Source organism: Carassius auratus, unplaced genomic scaffold, assembly GCF_003368295.1.
Source record: "Carassius auratus strain Wakin unplaced genomic scaffold, ASM336829v1 scaf_tig00008058, whole genome shotgun sequence".
Lineage (NCBI taxonomy): Eukaryota > Metazoa > Chordata > Actinopteri > Cypriniformes > Cyprinidae > Carassius > Carassius auratus.
Window position 1 is genome coordinate 44,225 of NW_020523902.1, and position 11,686 is coordinate 55,910.

The window sequence follows — 11,686 nt, forward strand, 5'->3', positions numbered from 1 at the left end:
TGGTAAAAATACACCAGATAATATTTCTTTACCAAACTTCTTTTACCAAAGCATTTATATTCACACCTAAAAACAAGAAAAGAACAAAACTATGAATCAAAGAAATTATGCACAGAAGTTTGTTTTTTTAATATCTGCTACAATGAAACAAAAGGGATTTATGTTCATTTTAAAATAGTGAGATTTGCAGTAACACTATTTTGTTAACATATAAAATAACAGGCCTCATGCAGGGGTGAGAAGGTGAAGATTGGAGCATTCACCATGGCTCCATGATTTAACAGAAACTTCACACACTCCAGACTACCACGTCACACAACGGAGTGCTGCCATCAATGTTACAAGCATTAACCTGTTAACAATGACAGCAGTGTTAACAACCGATGCGCTGACAGATTCATGAGGCCTGGAGTGTGGAGAACAGCCTTACATGAGCTCCGGGCTCTCATCCAGAAGCAGCTTCACACACTGCGCTCGGCCCTGAATACAGGCCTCATGGAGGGCTCTGCCCTGAGCTGTGGCCTCATGCACTGCCGAACCATTGGTCCAGAACCCCAGACCATGTGCTGTGGGTAGAATGGAGAGACAGAAAAAACTTCAAAACATAGCTTTAGATTGCAGTTATAGTACATATAAATGATTTCTAAATGAGGCATCAGTTACGTAAAGTGAAATTTATACATTATATTTATGCAAACATACATATATATTTACATAGTCAGAGATGAAAAATCCCAATTTGGTGTCAACATCAAATTAAATTTACAAAAGTGATTTTATAGACATGGAACACACATTAAAAGCAAGTAAAATGTCTACTTTAATGTTTCAAATAACTTTAACAAAGTGTTGGTTAAAATAATATTCAACTGTCATTCAGAGTAAAAGATACATTTACTTAAATATTAAAAAACAAACTTATTCTGACCTCAACTGGATTAAATATATGATAGAAAAAGTGACCATACTAAATGTTATTATATTTTAAATTACTAAAAATCTTGCTGAAAAAATTATAAAATCATGTGGTATGAAGGAAAGTAGCAAAGACAAAGATAAAAAAAAATTCTTACAAATTTAAAATTACATTTTTTTTTGGTGGTGGTGGGGGGGGGGGGGGGGGTGAACTGTGATCTTTAAATAGACTATTTAAATTTTATCAATTATTGTTTCTAAATATGCCTGACAACATTTTTTTTGGTATATGAACTATTGTTGTACCTATACTGACTGGAAGTTCATGTATTTTATTATCAATAATAATAGTTTCAGTCCTGTCTCCCCTCCAAAAAAGTTATGTAAGTGTGTGTGTGTGTGTGTTTCTGTATATATATATATATATATATATATATATATATATATATATATATATATATATATATATATATATAGCACAGACAACACAACAAAGGAATTTAATTTAGCTCAACACAGCAATAAATGGGCAAGTGAAACAACTTAAATGCTCTGTTTAAGTCTTGTTGTACTCGATTAAAAAAAGGTAAATTAGAGCATTCTGAGAAATTGAGTTTAGGACATTTAACCATTTCAGGCACTGCTGTTCATCAGTGTTTTTATAAGGGCTGTAACAGTGTCATGTACCTGTCTGTATGGTTTCAAAATGATCTTATTTCATTGCACAGCAAAGGAACATTTCCAAAAGACACGAACAGGACAGTAAAAACCGACTGATCCATCGGTTGACTCAGGTCACACTGATCCAGGGCTTTAGAAACCTGCTAAGTGTCATTGGTGACTGATTCAAGGCCAAATGGCATGTGATCGCATTACAGTTCTGGCAATAATATCTGTCATCGAGCCTTGCTCAAGGCACATATATAACTGCTAAATAAATACAGTTACAGTGAACTCTGTCCTCCAGAGTCAAATGATTACCAGACTGCTGGTTACTTGCAGTATAGCAAGTTTCATATAACAGGTGAGACAATCTATTTACCAATGTCATCAAAAAATCTAAACGGCATGAAAGCCAGCCATAGTTTACTAACACGACCTGCTTTCAGTGGTGAATGAGGCTTTAGTTATAGACATAGGCGCATTGTGGCTCAAAAAGACGAATTCTCGTTAAGCCTCAAATCTAAGGGTGTATTTGGATAAATTTGTCCATTAAAATCGTGTAAGTTTAAAAAGGTTCATTTGAAATATTGGTATCTGACATATATGTGAAGCCGCACAAGTGGTCTGTTTAAAATAAGTAAATTAACATTTTTAGCGACTAACCAAAAACGTGACGTCTGTGATTGGTCCATTCTCATCAGCGCTGAGAAAAGTAATAGGTACCTTTTACTGTCTATGATAGCTACCACAAAACAATGCGATTCTACTTCGGCCATAATCTGAAGTATAATTTACAACTGCATGATGTCATTATTAAATTTTAACTGAATTCGGAAAATTTAAATAATTTATTAAATTAATATATTTATATTAACACCTGCAGCTGATTGAGACCAGGCATGGACCAGACCATAGACAGTAAAAGAAATGGACACAGCGACCTCATTGGAACTCAACTGAGACAATTGAAGCCCATTTTTAGCGATTGTTTAGACTCAAACGAAGCTTGACGACGTCAGCAACCTGACAGATGTAAATCTTCTAAGTGGCTGTGTGTGCAAACTGCCATCATTAATCCTGCAGAGACGGCGAGCTTGAGCGGGGAGTTCTTTGGCGTGAGTGAGCAGGAGTAAGTATTCTGATTAATTATTTTGTATAGTATTTTAAAATGTAACGCCAGTACGCCATATTAAGTTAATTGCCTGCGAGCTTCTCATCCTGTCTGCACGGTAATGCCACAGAGAGTCGAGTGGTTATGACGCAATCGTTAGCCTATTTTTTTTTACTAAAACTTTTTCTATGGGGCCATAATGTAACATAGAAGGCAATGGAGCCCTTAATACATTGTCATGTATCTTTAGAAATAAATAATGGACAAATGGAGTCTTTAAACGCCTCAGATGTGAAGTTATTCACTGTCAAAGTGACGCCAAAATAAATGGGAGTCAATGGGAATGCTAACGCAAGTGAAGTTCTGCTACAAGGTGACGGCACGCAGCCGACTTCAACTTCCGGTCGACTTCCTTGCCGCCTGGGACCAGACCCATCGTGTCTGACCCAAACTCCGCCCATTTTGGGTCGCTCTGCTTTATCTTGCCCAATTGCGACGCTGTTTGGACTGGAGGAGCAAAGACTTAACACAGCCCTTTTTTTGGTCCTTCAAGAACTGGTTTATTTTATGTGCAAAGCGACGATGCATATCTATCAATGACGCATATATATAACAAGTAGTTTGAGCAACAGAAAAATCACTTGTCAACATATAGTACCATTCACAACAACAACAAAAAAGAAATAATTCTATACATTTTCAGGCATTTCAAAGTAAACAGTATTAAAAAGGTTTTCAGTCACGAAGATCATCACTGAATTTCTAGTCAATATTTTCCTAATCCTTCAAGTGGCTTCATAGTGATGTTGAAAACAAAATGTCTTCAAAATACGTCCAGATGCCTTAAGTCTACAACACGAATCAACAACACATTCAAGTATACAAGTGGGTCCAAAAGTTTGAGACCACATTGAAAATCAAATTTTTGAATATGGAAATGTAAATATTTCATATTTAAAACAAAGTAATAATATAAAACAAACAGAAAATAATAACCATGTGTCCATTGCAGTGCACTAGATGCTCGTTGGAACATTCTCAATTCGTCTCAGATCACATGTTCATCAGTTCATGTCAGCTCAAGTGCTGCTGTCATTAAAGCAAAAGATGGATCTACCATCTTTTTTTCTTACTTTTCACTCATTTTTGTGCTAAAAATATCGTCATACACATATAGTACATAATACAAAAATGGAAGCATTCCACAAGTTCAGTCTCACTCTTTCAGATCCCACTGTATGTCTTGGGAAATTTGGTAAAGAAATATTATCTGGTGTATTTTTACCATGATCCTTCCTCATTTTACATTCCTACATACATAAAAATACACATTCTTTTAAAGGAACAGTTCACCCAGAATGACAATTCTCTTCCTCATATCATTCCAAAATTTTTGTTTGTTTGTTTTGTTCTTTTTTCTATAGAACACAATCGGTACACAATTCTTGCCTTACATTGCTTGTTGGAGCTTGACAGGTGGGTAAGTAAATAATGACAGAATATTTGGGTGCTATTTGGCAACTAATTTTAAACTATTCCTTTAGAGTAAGTGAGCAGCATTGCAATGACTGAAGCACTTGTGTGTGCACCACTGAACAAGAAAAGCAACAATCAAAGGATTAAAATCATAACACTATCCATGTGCTGGCCAGCAGTATTCATTAAAGCAACTAAACATCAGTGGAGCGGAGATGGTCAAGACTGTCAGGAAAGTCTGTGACGCTGGGAGGGAGTTGAGGCTGGGAATGGTGCCGTTGTCGAGTTTGTTGAGTCGTTGACTGAAAGTGTAAGAGTGAGGGAAGAGAGCTGTATGACCCTTCTCTTTGACCCTCTTCCTTCAAATGCTTCTCCTGATTGGGTACCGGGGTCCACGGCTGCCACGAATCTGCAGTGGAGCAGGACTTCACAAGCTGAGGCTTCCTCTGCACAGAAAAGACTTTGCCGGAACAGCGCAACTGTCAATCAAGAGAATGTAACGGTCAGAAATGCTCTTTTATTGTTTTTTCTTTTGTTTTGTTTTTTTTGGAAAGAACAACAAAAACAAAAAAATTATAAAATGAAGTTACAATTCTATAGAAGCTGGTGTAATGTTAATGCATTTTGTGTTGCATGGTGATGGTCATGGTGTGTGAACAATTTAAAATGAACAACAAATGTAAACTTCCAACTATGAATAAAAAAATATATAAATATATAATAAAATATAAATATATAAAATATATATCTATCTATCTGTGTGTGTATGTATATATATATATATATATATATATATATATATATATATATATATACCGTATATCTAATATGTATAGTATAACTCTTAAGCGTACAGTACCATATAAATACTGTTAAATACTAGTTAAAATAAAAACAAGTCACAAATGTGTCCTAAAATACAAGATTTTTGGAGAGAACCGAAAAAATATTTATAACATAAAGCTAAGATTGTTGTTAATTTTATAGAAGATGGTGTCTAGAAGTATAAAAAAAATCTAGTATTTATATTTAATTATAATTATTATAACTGCTTGTAATATTCATAAAGTCAAATGGAATGAACAATGAAAAAAAATTGACATTAAAACATTAGTAAACAATATCTGAAAACTATGATAAATAACACTGAATACAAAAAAAACTAAACAAATATTAATTCATCTTTTTGACAGCTAGCTATCAATGATGTCTTTACTCGAATTATTTAAAAAAAAACAGTTTAAGAATATTAACCTTAGATGGCCCTCGAAAGTCTTGAATTTTTGAAGCAATATCCTTGATCCAGCCCTTCATGTCTTCTGGGGTGTCTGTCTGCACACACACACACACACACGCACACGCACACACACAGACACACACAGACACACAGACAGACACACAGACAGACACACAGACAGACACACAGACAGACACACACACACACACACACACACACACGTAGGTTAAACTGACATCAAGTTTTTTCTGTTGTGCTATATGAAATAAAGAATTAAAGTTCTCTGTAAGCCTCATTTGCATTTACAACATGCCTCAACAGTACAGTAGCCACATAAACACCTGTCACAAACACTTGAAAAGCATTTATAGTTATTTATGTTTTGCTTGAGTGATAGAGCATTTATGCAAGGATGATTCAAAAAACAGTTGATCTTTAAATACACTGACACACAGCTGCAGATTTGGATGCTATAGTCAATGAGATGAACAACATGATTTATTTTTAAATGTGGTACCTTTATCACTGACACCTGGACTATTATAAATGGATCTAGTCCAGAGTTACCTGGATGTAGAAGGTTCTGGTACTGGTGATGATTTCAAAAAGATTATCACGAGACAACAGATCCCTACAACAAACACCACAATAAATAACAACAAAAGTACAGAAGATAAACGTTTCTTGAGCAGCAAATCAGCATTTTAGAGTGTTTTCTGAAGGATCATGTGACACTGAAGAATGGAGCAATGATGCTGAAAATTCAGCTTTGCGTCACAAGAATAAATTACATGTTAAAATATATTAAAAAAGAAAACATATGTGGTGGGCATAGATTTTTTTTTAAAATCTAGATTAATCTCACTGTGATCTCGAAATTAATCTAGATTAATCTAGATTAAAATGGCTCATTCGAATTCTGCCGACACATTCAGAATATGTGTGTTACCCAAATAAAATTGACAAACAGTAAGTCTTTGAGAAGGGGTCAAGCTAGGTGGTTTACTAGAAAAGGGGCTCATGTCCTGTTTCCAAAATGCATCACAAAGTGCTTGAAAAAGCTGTAAACTAATTCCACATTGCACAAGGTACAAACAGATATAATATACAGCGGATTCCAGTTGTGCTCCAGGAGCGTTGCGTCTGCAGAAGTGCAGCGATCGTTTACGTACAGAGTAGCGGATTGCAAACACATCCTGTGTGAAAGCACATCGAGTCCGTGCTGCACCACATGCGTAACGCACACGGATTGCATACACACTGCAGACGGAGTATGTGTGAAACAGGCGTGAGCAGGGCCGTATAGCTGGGGTCAGCAGGGACCCGGTGAAGGTTGTACCAGTGGGCCCTGTTTGAGATTGTTTAATTTGTATGTTCGTTTATTTTTATTTATTTGTGCTATTTACACAATGTTTACGTTTTTTGCAAGTTTGTAGGTGTCTAGGTACAGAAACCAAATTATTAAATGTAAAATAGCACTGGATAGTCTTCAATGTATAAATGAAATATACAATCAAACCTACATTTATTCAGACACCTTCAACATTTCTCACATTATTACAGTTTTGCTATATATATAAAAAATTATATCTGGTGTCTGAATAATTTTTGGTTTGACTGTTAAAACTACAAAGTAATTCAGTCAAGAGCAGTGAGTGATTTTCATTTTCATTTTCTTGGATTAACATTACAGCAGCCAGTCACTAAATTAGGCGCGGTCACTTTAAGAGACGATGAACGCATCCAATTTAATACACATCCCATTTTTTTTCCTCAACTGTTTACTTTCACTTAAGAAATAACTGACAGTTTTTTCGAGCATAATTTCCAAGGTGGATATTTTGACATATTTTTTATGTATTTGTTGGCACAAGAGCAAAAATAAGCAAATTCGGTGTTCAAGTGTTTTAAGACACCTTTCTCTGCGTGAGCCCTGAACACCAGAACCCCGCGGTGTTGAATTGGGCTCTTTCACATCTTTTGTTTGTTCAAACGGTGATTTGTATTTGTTCGTTCAGGTGCAGGAGGGACTTTGAGGAGAACTTCGCAGAAGAGAGCTCGGTTCAGTGTCGCTGTCCGTGATACGCGGCTCTCTCTCTCGTGCGCACCGAACACAGTGCGAGTAACTAGCTACTCTGTTCAGCTTTTCTGCGTCTTGTTTTTGGATGCTTTAATGTTTAAATCGACAAGTGGTAAGGCTTAAAAACACGTGAAAAAGATAAGCTTTCATGACGATGCGCAGAAGCGGCCCGTCAACTGTCCTGAGCATCTTTTTAGGCTGGCCTCAGTCAGTCTGTTATATAAAATATCAAGGTGAAAGTCATCATAGCTTGCTTAGTTTAGACCCAGCTCCCAACCCAACTTTGAGATAGATTAACGGCGATATTTTTTTTTTATCGCCCGATAAGAGTCTCCCGTTAACGCAGCATGTTAACGCCAAATACGGCCCACCACTAATTTGTAGATATATATATATTAAAGTTTGAAAGCTCCAGTAAAGACATGCCATTTTTTGTGAACAGACAAAAAAAGAAACCAATGCTCTCACCCTGATTTCACAAGACACTCGTTAACTTTTAGCACATCCCGCAATCTAATACTTCTCAGTGGTTCCTTATCCTAAACAGACACAGAGTACTGGTTTACATATCTGTTCATTATATAAATCTTAATTATTTGTATTCTAATAAAGAGTTTACCATTCCAGCATCTCACCATTTCAGATTTATAGTAGCTCACGGTTTGATCATCTAGGATAAAAAACCTCCTCTTCCAGCTTTTCCTCTAAAAGAAATATGTGATTTAATTGTGATGACAAAATTATTTTAACATGTTTTTATAGCAGTATTTCTAATTTTGCAGCACCCAGATTTTACATTGGGCTTCAAGTGGTGATCCAGATATTATACAAAATTATATTTAGCAGAAATCATGTACTAAGAACTCCATAGGCCCAATGGTATTCAAAATTAAAGGAATAGTTTGCCCCAAAATAAAAAGTTGCTGTAAATGTACTCACCATCAGGTCATCCAAGATGTAGATGAATTTGTGACTTTATCTGAAGAAATCATTAACAAACTTTTTTTTTTCTTCACAACATTAATTGATAACTTGGAATTGTGTGAATTAGTTGTGGATTATTGTGATGTTTTTATCAGCTGTTTGGACTTTCATTCTGACGGCACACATTCACTGCAGAGGATCCACGGGTGAGCAAGTGACATAATGCTAAATTTCTCCAAATCTGTTCTGATGAAGAAACAAACTCATCTACATCTTAGATGGCCTGAGGATGAGTACATTTTCAGCAATTTTTAATTTTTGGACGAACTATTCCTTTAACAATTACATCCACAGCAATCTGCAAAAGCTGATTAAACTCCACTGATATCAGAAGACACTGGTCTTACCACATTTCCTTGCTTGACACAGTAGCCAGACCTCACGATATTTGGATGCACACTCTGGCTTCTCCTTAAAGAGATGTGTGATCCTAGTTCACTAGTGAAGACGTCCTCATTTTCACTCTGAGGAAAGCACAACGCATTCATATTCATATTTTCCTAAATTAAAAAGATGAATTAAGAACACATACAAATCTGTTACCTGCTGGACTGGTGTGTGCACAACCACACCTCCCACAATTTCTGTTTTATACGCCTGTCGAGATGTTGACTGACTTGGATTTGAAACATTTGTGGCATCAGAGCTTTGGGCCACTGGTGAGGCTTTTGGAACCTTAAAAAGATATGTACTGATTAATATACAGTATATGCATAAAGTTTCAATGTTTATTCAAATACAACTGGCCAAACTAAACTAAAAAGTATAGACTTTGCATAAATCAAGGTATGATGTCTTCTTTCATCTCCTAAATAAGAATGCTTATTTGTGGATTAAGGATGAGAATGATGAGAAATGACAAAGAAAACCACAAAAATAACAACAGTAAAAAGCAAAAAGCTGTGCATACTGTAATTTTGGTGGCATTATTCAGAGCAATGACCCATTCCTTCAAGTCCATAGCATCATTGGCCTGCAGAAAGTACCGTCTGGACAATGCATTTATTACTGAAAGATAAATAAATGAATAAATAAACGTAAGCTATTGATACTGTAAAAAAACAACAAAAACATAACCACTGTATGTACTTACCAAAGCAAAATTCTGCTTTTGGTTTCTGCTTTACTGATGCTTCATTAACCTACAAACAAAGCTAAATAAGTCTTTTTTTTTTAAGTATTGTATATATATTTTTTAATTATGGTAGAATATGATACCTTTGAAATGTAACTTAGTCGCAAACTCCCAACAGACACTGTTCCCGGAGGCAAGTTCTGTTTTTTAAGGAAACAGGCAAAAATAGTTATGCAAAAATACAGGATAAAAATGTTTTGAATGCAAAGTTGAGGTTTTGAGTTTAGGTAAATAAGAAAATCCTATGTAAAGCTGTCCTGTAACTAGGGCTGCACGATTATGACAAAATTCACACTTGTCGATTACTCCCTTGAAATTGTAATTGCGATTATTAATTATGATTATCACAATTTACATTGAATGATGTTTGTTTGATGCAACTCCATGCCGTATTTTTATATGAAAATAAACAAGTTGAAAATGCTCTAATTGAAAAACTTTTAGTGCTTTTCTATAGTATTAAGCCTCAAATGTACATCGGATTGGTTTACAAATATCAATGATATTAAAATGTTATACTAAAACTAAAATTTAAATAATGTGAAAAAACCTTAAGACAACATGTAGAAAGAAAAAACATATCTCAAGCACACAGAATAACATAAGTAGACTTTGAACGATTAATTGACACTTTGAACAAATACGTAATTGTGGCATCCAAAATTGTAATCGCGATTAGAAATTCGATTAATTGTGCAGCCCTACCTGCAACTTCTGTTTAAAGCTAGTGGAATGCGCTTGCACACAAAGAGCAGTACCTGTGGATTGTCCATATACCATAGGAGAAAATTCTCATGAGTATCCAAGATAAAATAACGCCGGTAAAACTTATCACTGTTCTCATTTTCCTCAATATCCAGGAATCCACAGGTCCGATTTTGTCTGTCCAGGTAAGGCATGTCCCAGATCTATGAAACCAAACCTAAACAAACCCAAAAAATCTACGTAATGTCAGATACGTAATGTCATAATGTCAGACACTTAAGCAAAACATGGTCAGGTCAAAGTGTCTGAATAATTTTTGGTCCAAATTTGAACTGGTGGACCACTGTATGAAGAATTTTTGGGTATAATATTCCAGTTTACTTTATTTTGCTACCCTCACTTACATAAATGAACTATAGTGTCCTGCACCCACTAGTAAAAAAAAAATATATATATATATATATCACTCCAGGATTCCCACAACTTATGAAAAATGAATTACTTTTCCAGTAGCTCGTGATTAAATAATATCTCAAATGTATTTTAAAGAGGCTACACTTACACATAATAATTTCTAGCAGATAAAAAAAGTAGAGCTGAGCACGGCTTAAAAAATCAATGACTATAAGTTTAAAATAAGTTACAATAAGAGTGGGAATCCTGTAAATCCAGCATAAGTGGAACAAAGGCAAGTTTTCAGAGTGTCCATGACAGGTGGATTCAGGTGTGCTTCACCTGGACCAGGTTTTCATGAACTCCCATGGAAAACTGTTTTACGGGGTATGAGAGGAAGTCGGTGTTGCGCACAACTGCCACACCTAATATCTACTTACTTCACTTCCAAAATCCCAAAGGCTCGTGACTCATCCGCGTTCTGCTGCGTGTGTGCTGTTCTGCGCGCTCTCACAATACAATAAACGCTCATTTATCCGCCAAAACAGATGAAAGCTCCGCGCGGAAAGCCGAGCCCTGTGCCTCGAGCGCAGCCTCTTTCCGGGTTGACAGCAAGTTGAGTTAAAACCAAAACTAACACATCCGGTAGTGGATCTTTATGTATTTTTTTTCACATGCGGAAAGCGGAACCCAGTAGAAGCAGTCTCAGAAACGACGCATTGGACGAGAGCTTAAGAGCGTGCGAATCACGTTGTTTTTATACAAGTATTTTTAAGTTTTATCAATTTCAAAAAGTGCATTCAATCATTTTTCATAAGTTTTAGTAATTATAGAATTAGAATACAGTTCTGTCAGACCGCGAATCATCTGACTGGTATCCATAGCAACAGTTTGCTGCTACATCATTTTCCAAAGTATGAAAATATATTATTAATAAATAATAAAATATATTATTCATTGTAAAAATGCTAAATTGGTTTAAAAGTC

General features: G+C 35.5%; 1 protein-coding gene across 2 annotated transcripts; it reads right to left on the reverse strand.

Moving 5' to 3' along the window:
- Window positions 1-3,224: 3,224 nt before the first annotated feature.
- Window positions 3,225-11,359, reverse strand: LOC113071753 (pleckstrin homology domain-containing family A member 2-like). Of its 2 annotated transcripts, none has more exons than XM_026245040.1 (12): window positions 11,140-11,359; window positions 10,360-10,523; window positions 9,685-9,741; window positions 9,560-9,608; window positions 9,377-9,474; window positions 9,010-9,141; window positions 8,814-8,930; window positions 8,118-8,186; window positions 7,951-8,021; window positions 5,970-6,033; window positions 5,420-5,497; window positions 3,225-4,644 (listed from the first exon to the last, which is right to left on the reverse strand). In XM_026245040.1, the coding sequence occupies exons 2-12, from the start codon at window positions 10,498-10,500 to the stop codon at window positions 4,360-4,362; spliced, it is 1,161 nt and encodes a 386-aa protein (XP_026100825.1). In that variant the 5' UTR covers window positions 10,501-10,523; window positions 11,140-11,359; the 3' UTR covers window positions 3,225-4,359. The 2 variants fall into 2 exon arrangements, with proteins under 2 accessions (XP_026100825.1, XP_026100824.1); XM_026245039.1 differs by having other exon boundaries at window positions 10,360-10,542.
- Between the last annotated feature and the right edge of the window lie 327 nt (window positions 11,360-11,686).

What these genes read in the sequence shown, in the direction of transcription:
- LOC113071753 (XM_026245040.1), bottom strand. Translation starts at nt 10,500, where the DNA reads ATGCCTTACCTGGACAGACAAAATCGGACCTGTGGATTCCTGGATATT. An exon ending in AAAAGCAGAATTTTGCTTTG is followed by an intron (nt 9,475 to 9,559) that starts GTAAGTACATAC and finishes TTTATCTTTCAG; the next exon opens with TAATAAATGCATTGTCCAGA. An exon ending in GCTACTATAAATCTGAAATG is followed by an intron (nt 8,022 to 8,117) that starts GTGAGATGCTGG and finishes GTGTCTGTTTAG; the next exon opens with GATAAGGAACCACTGAGAAG.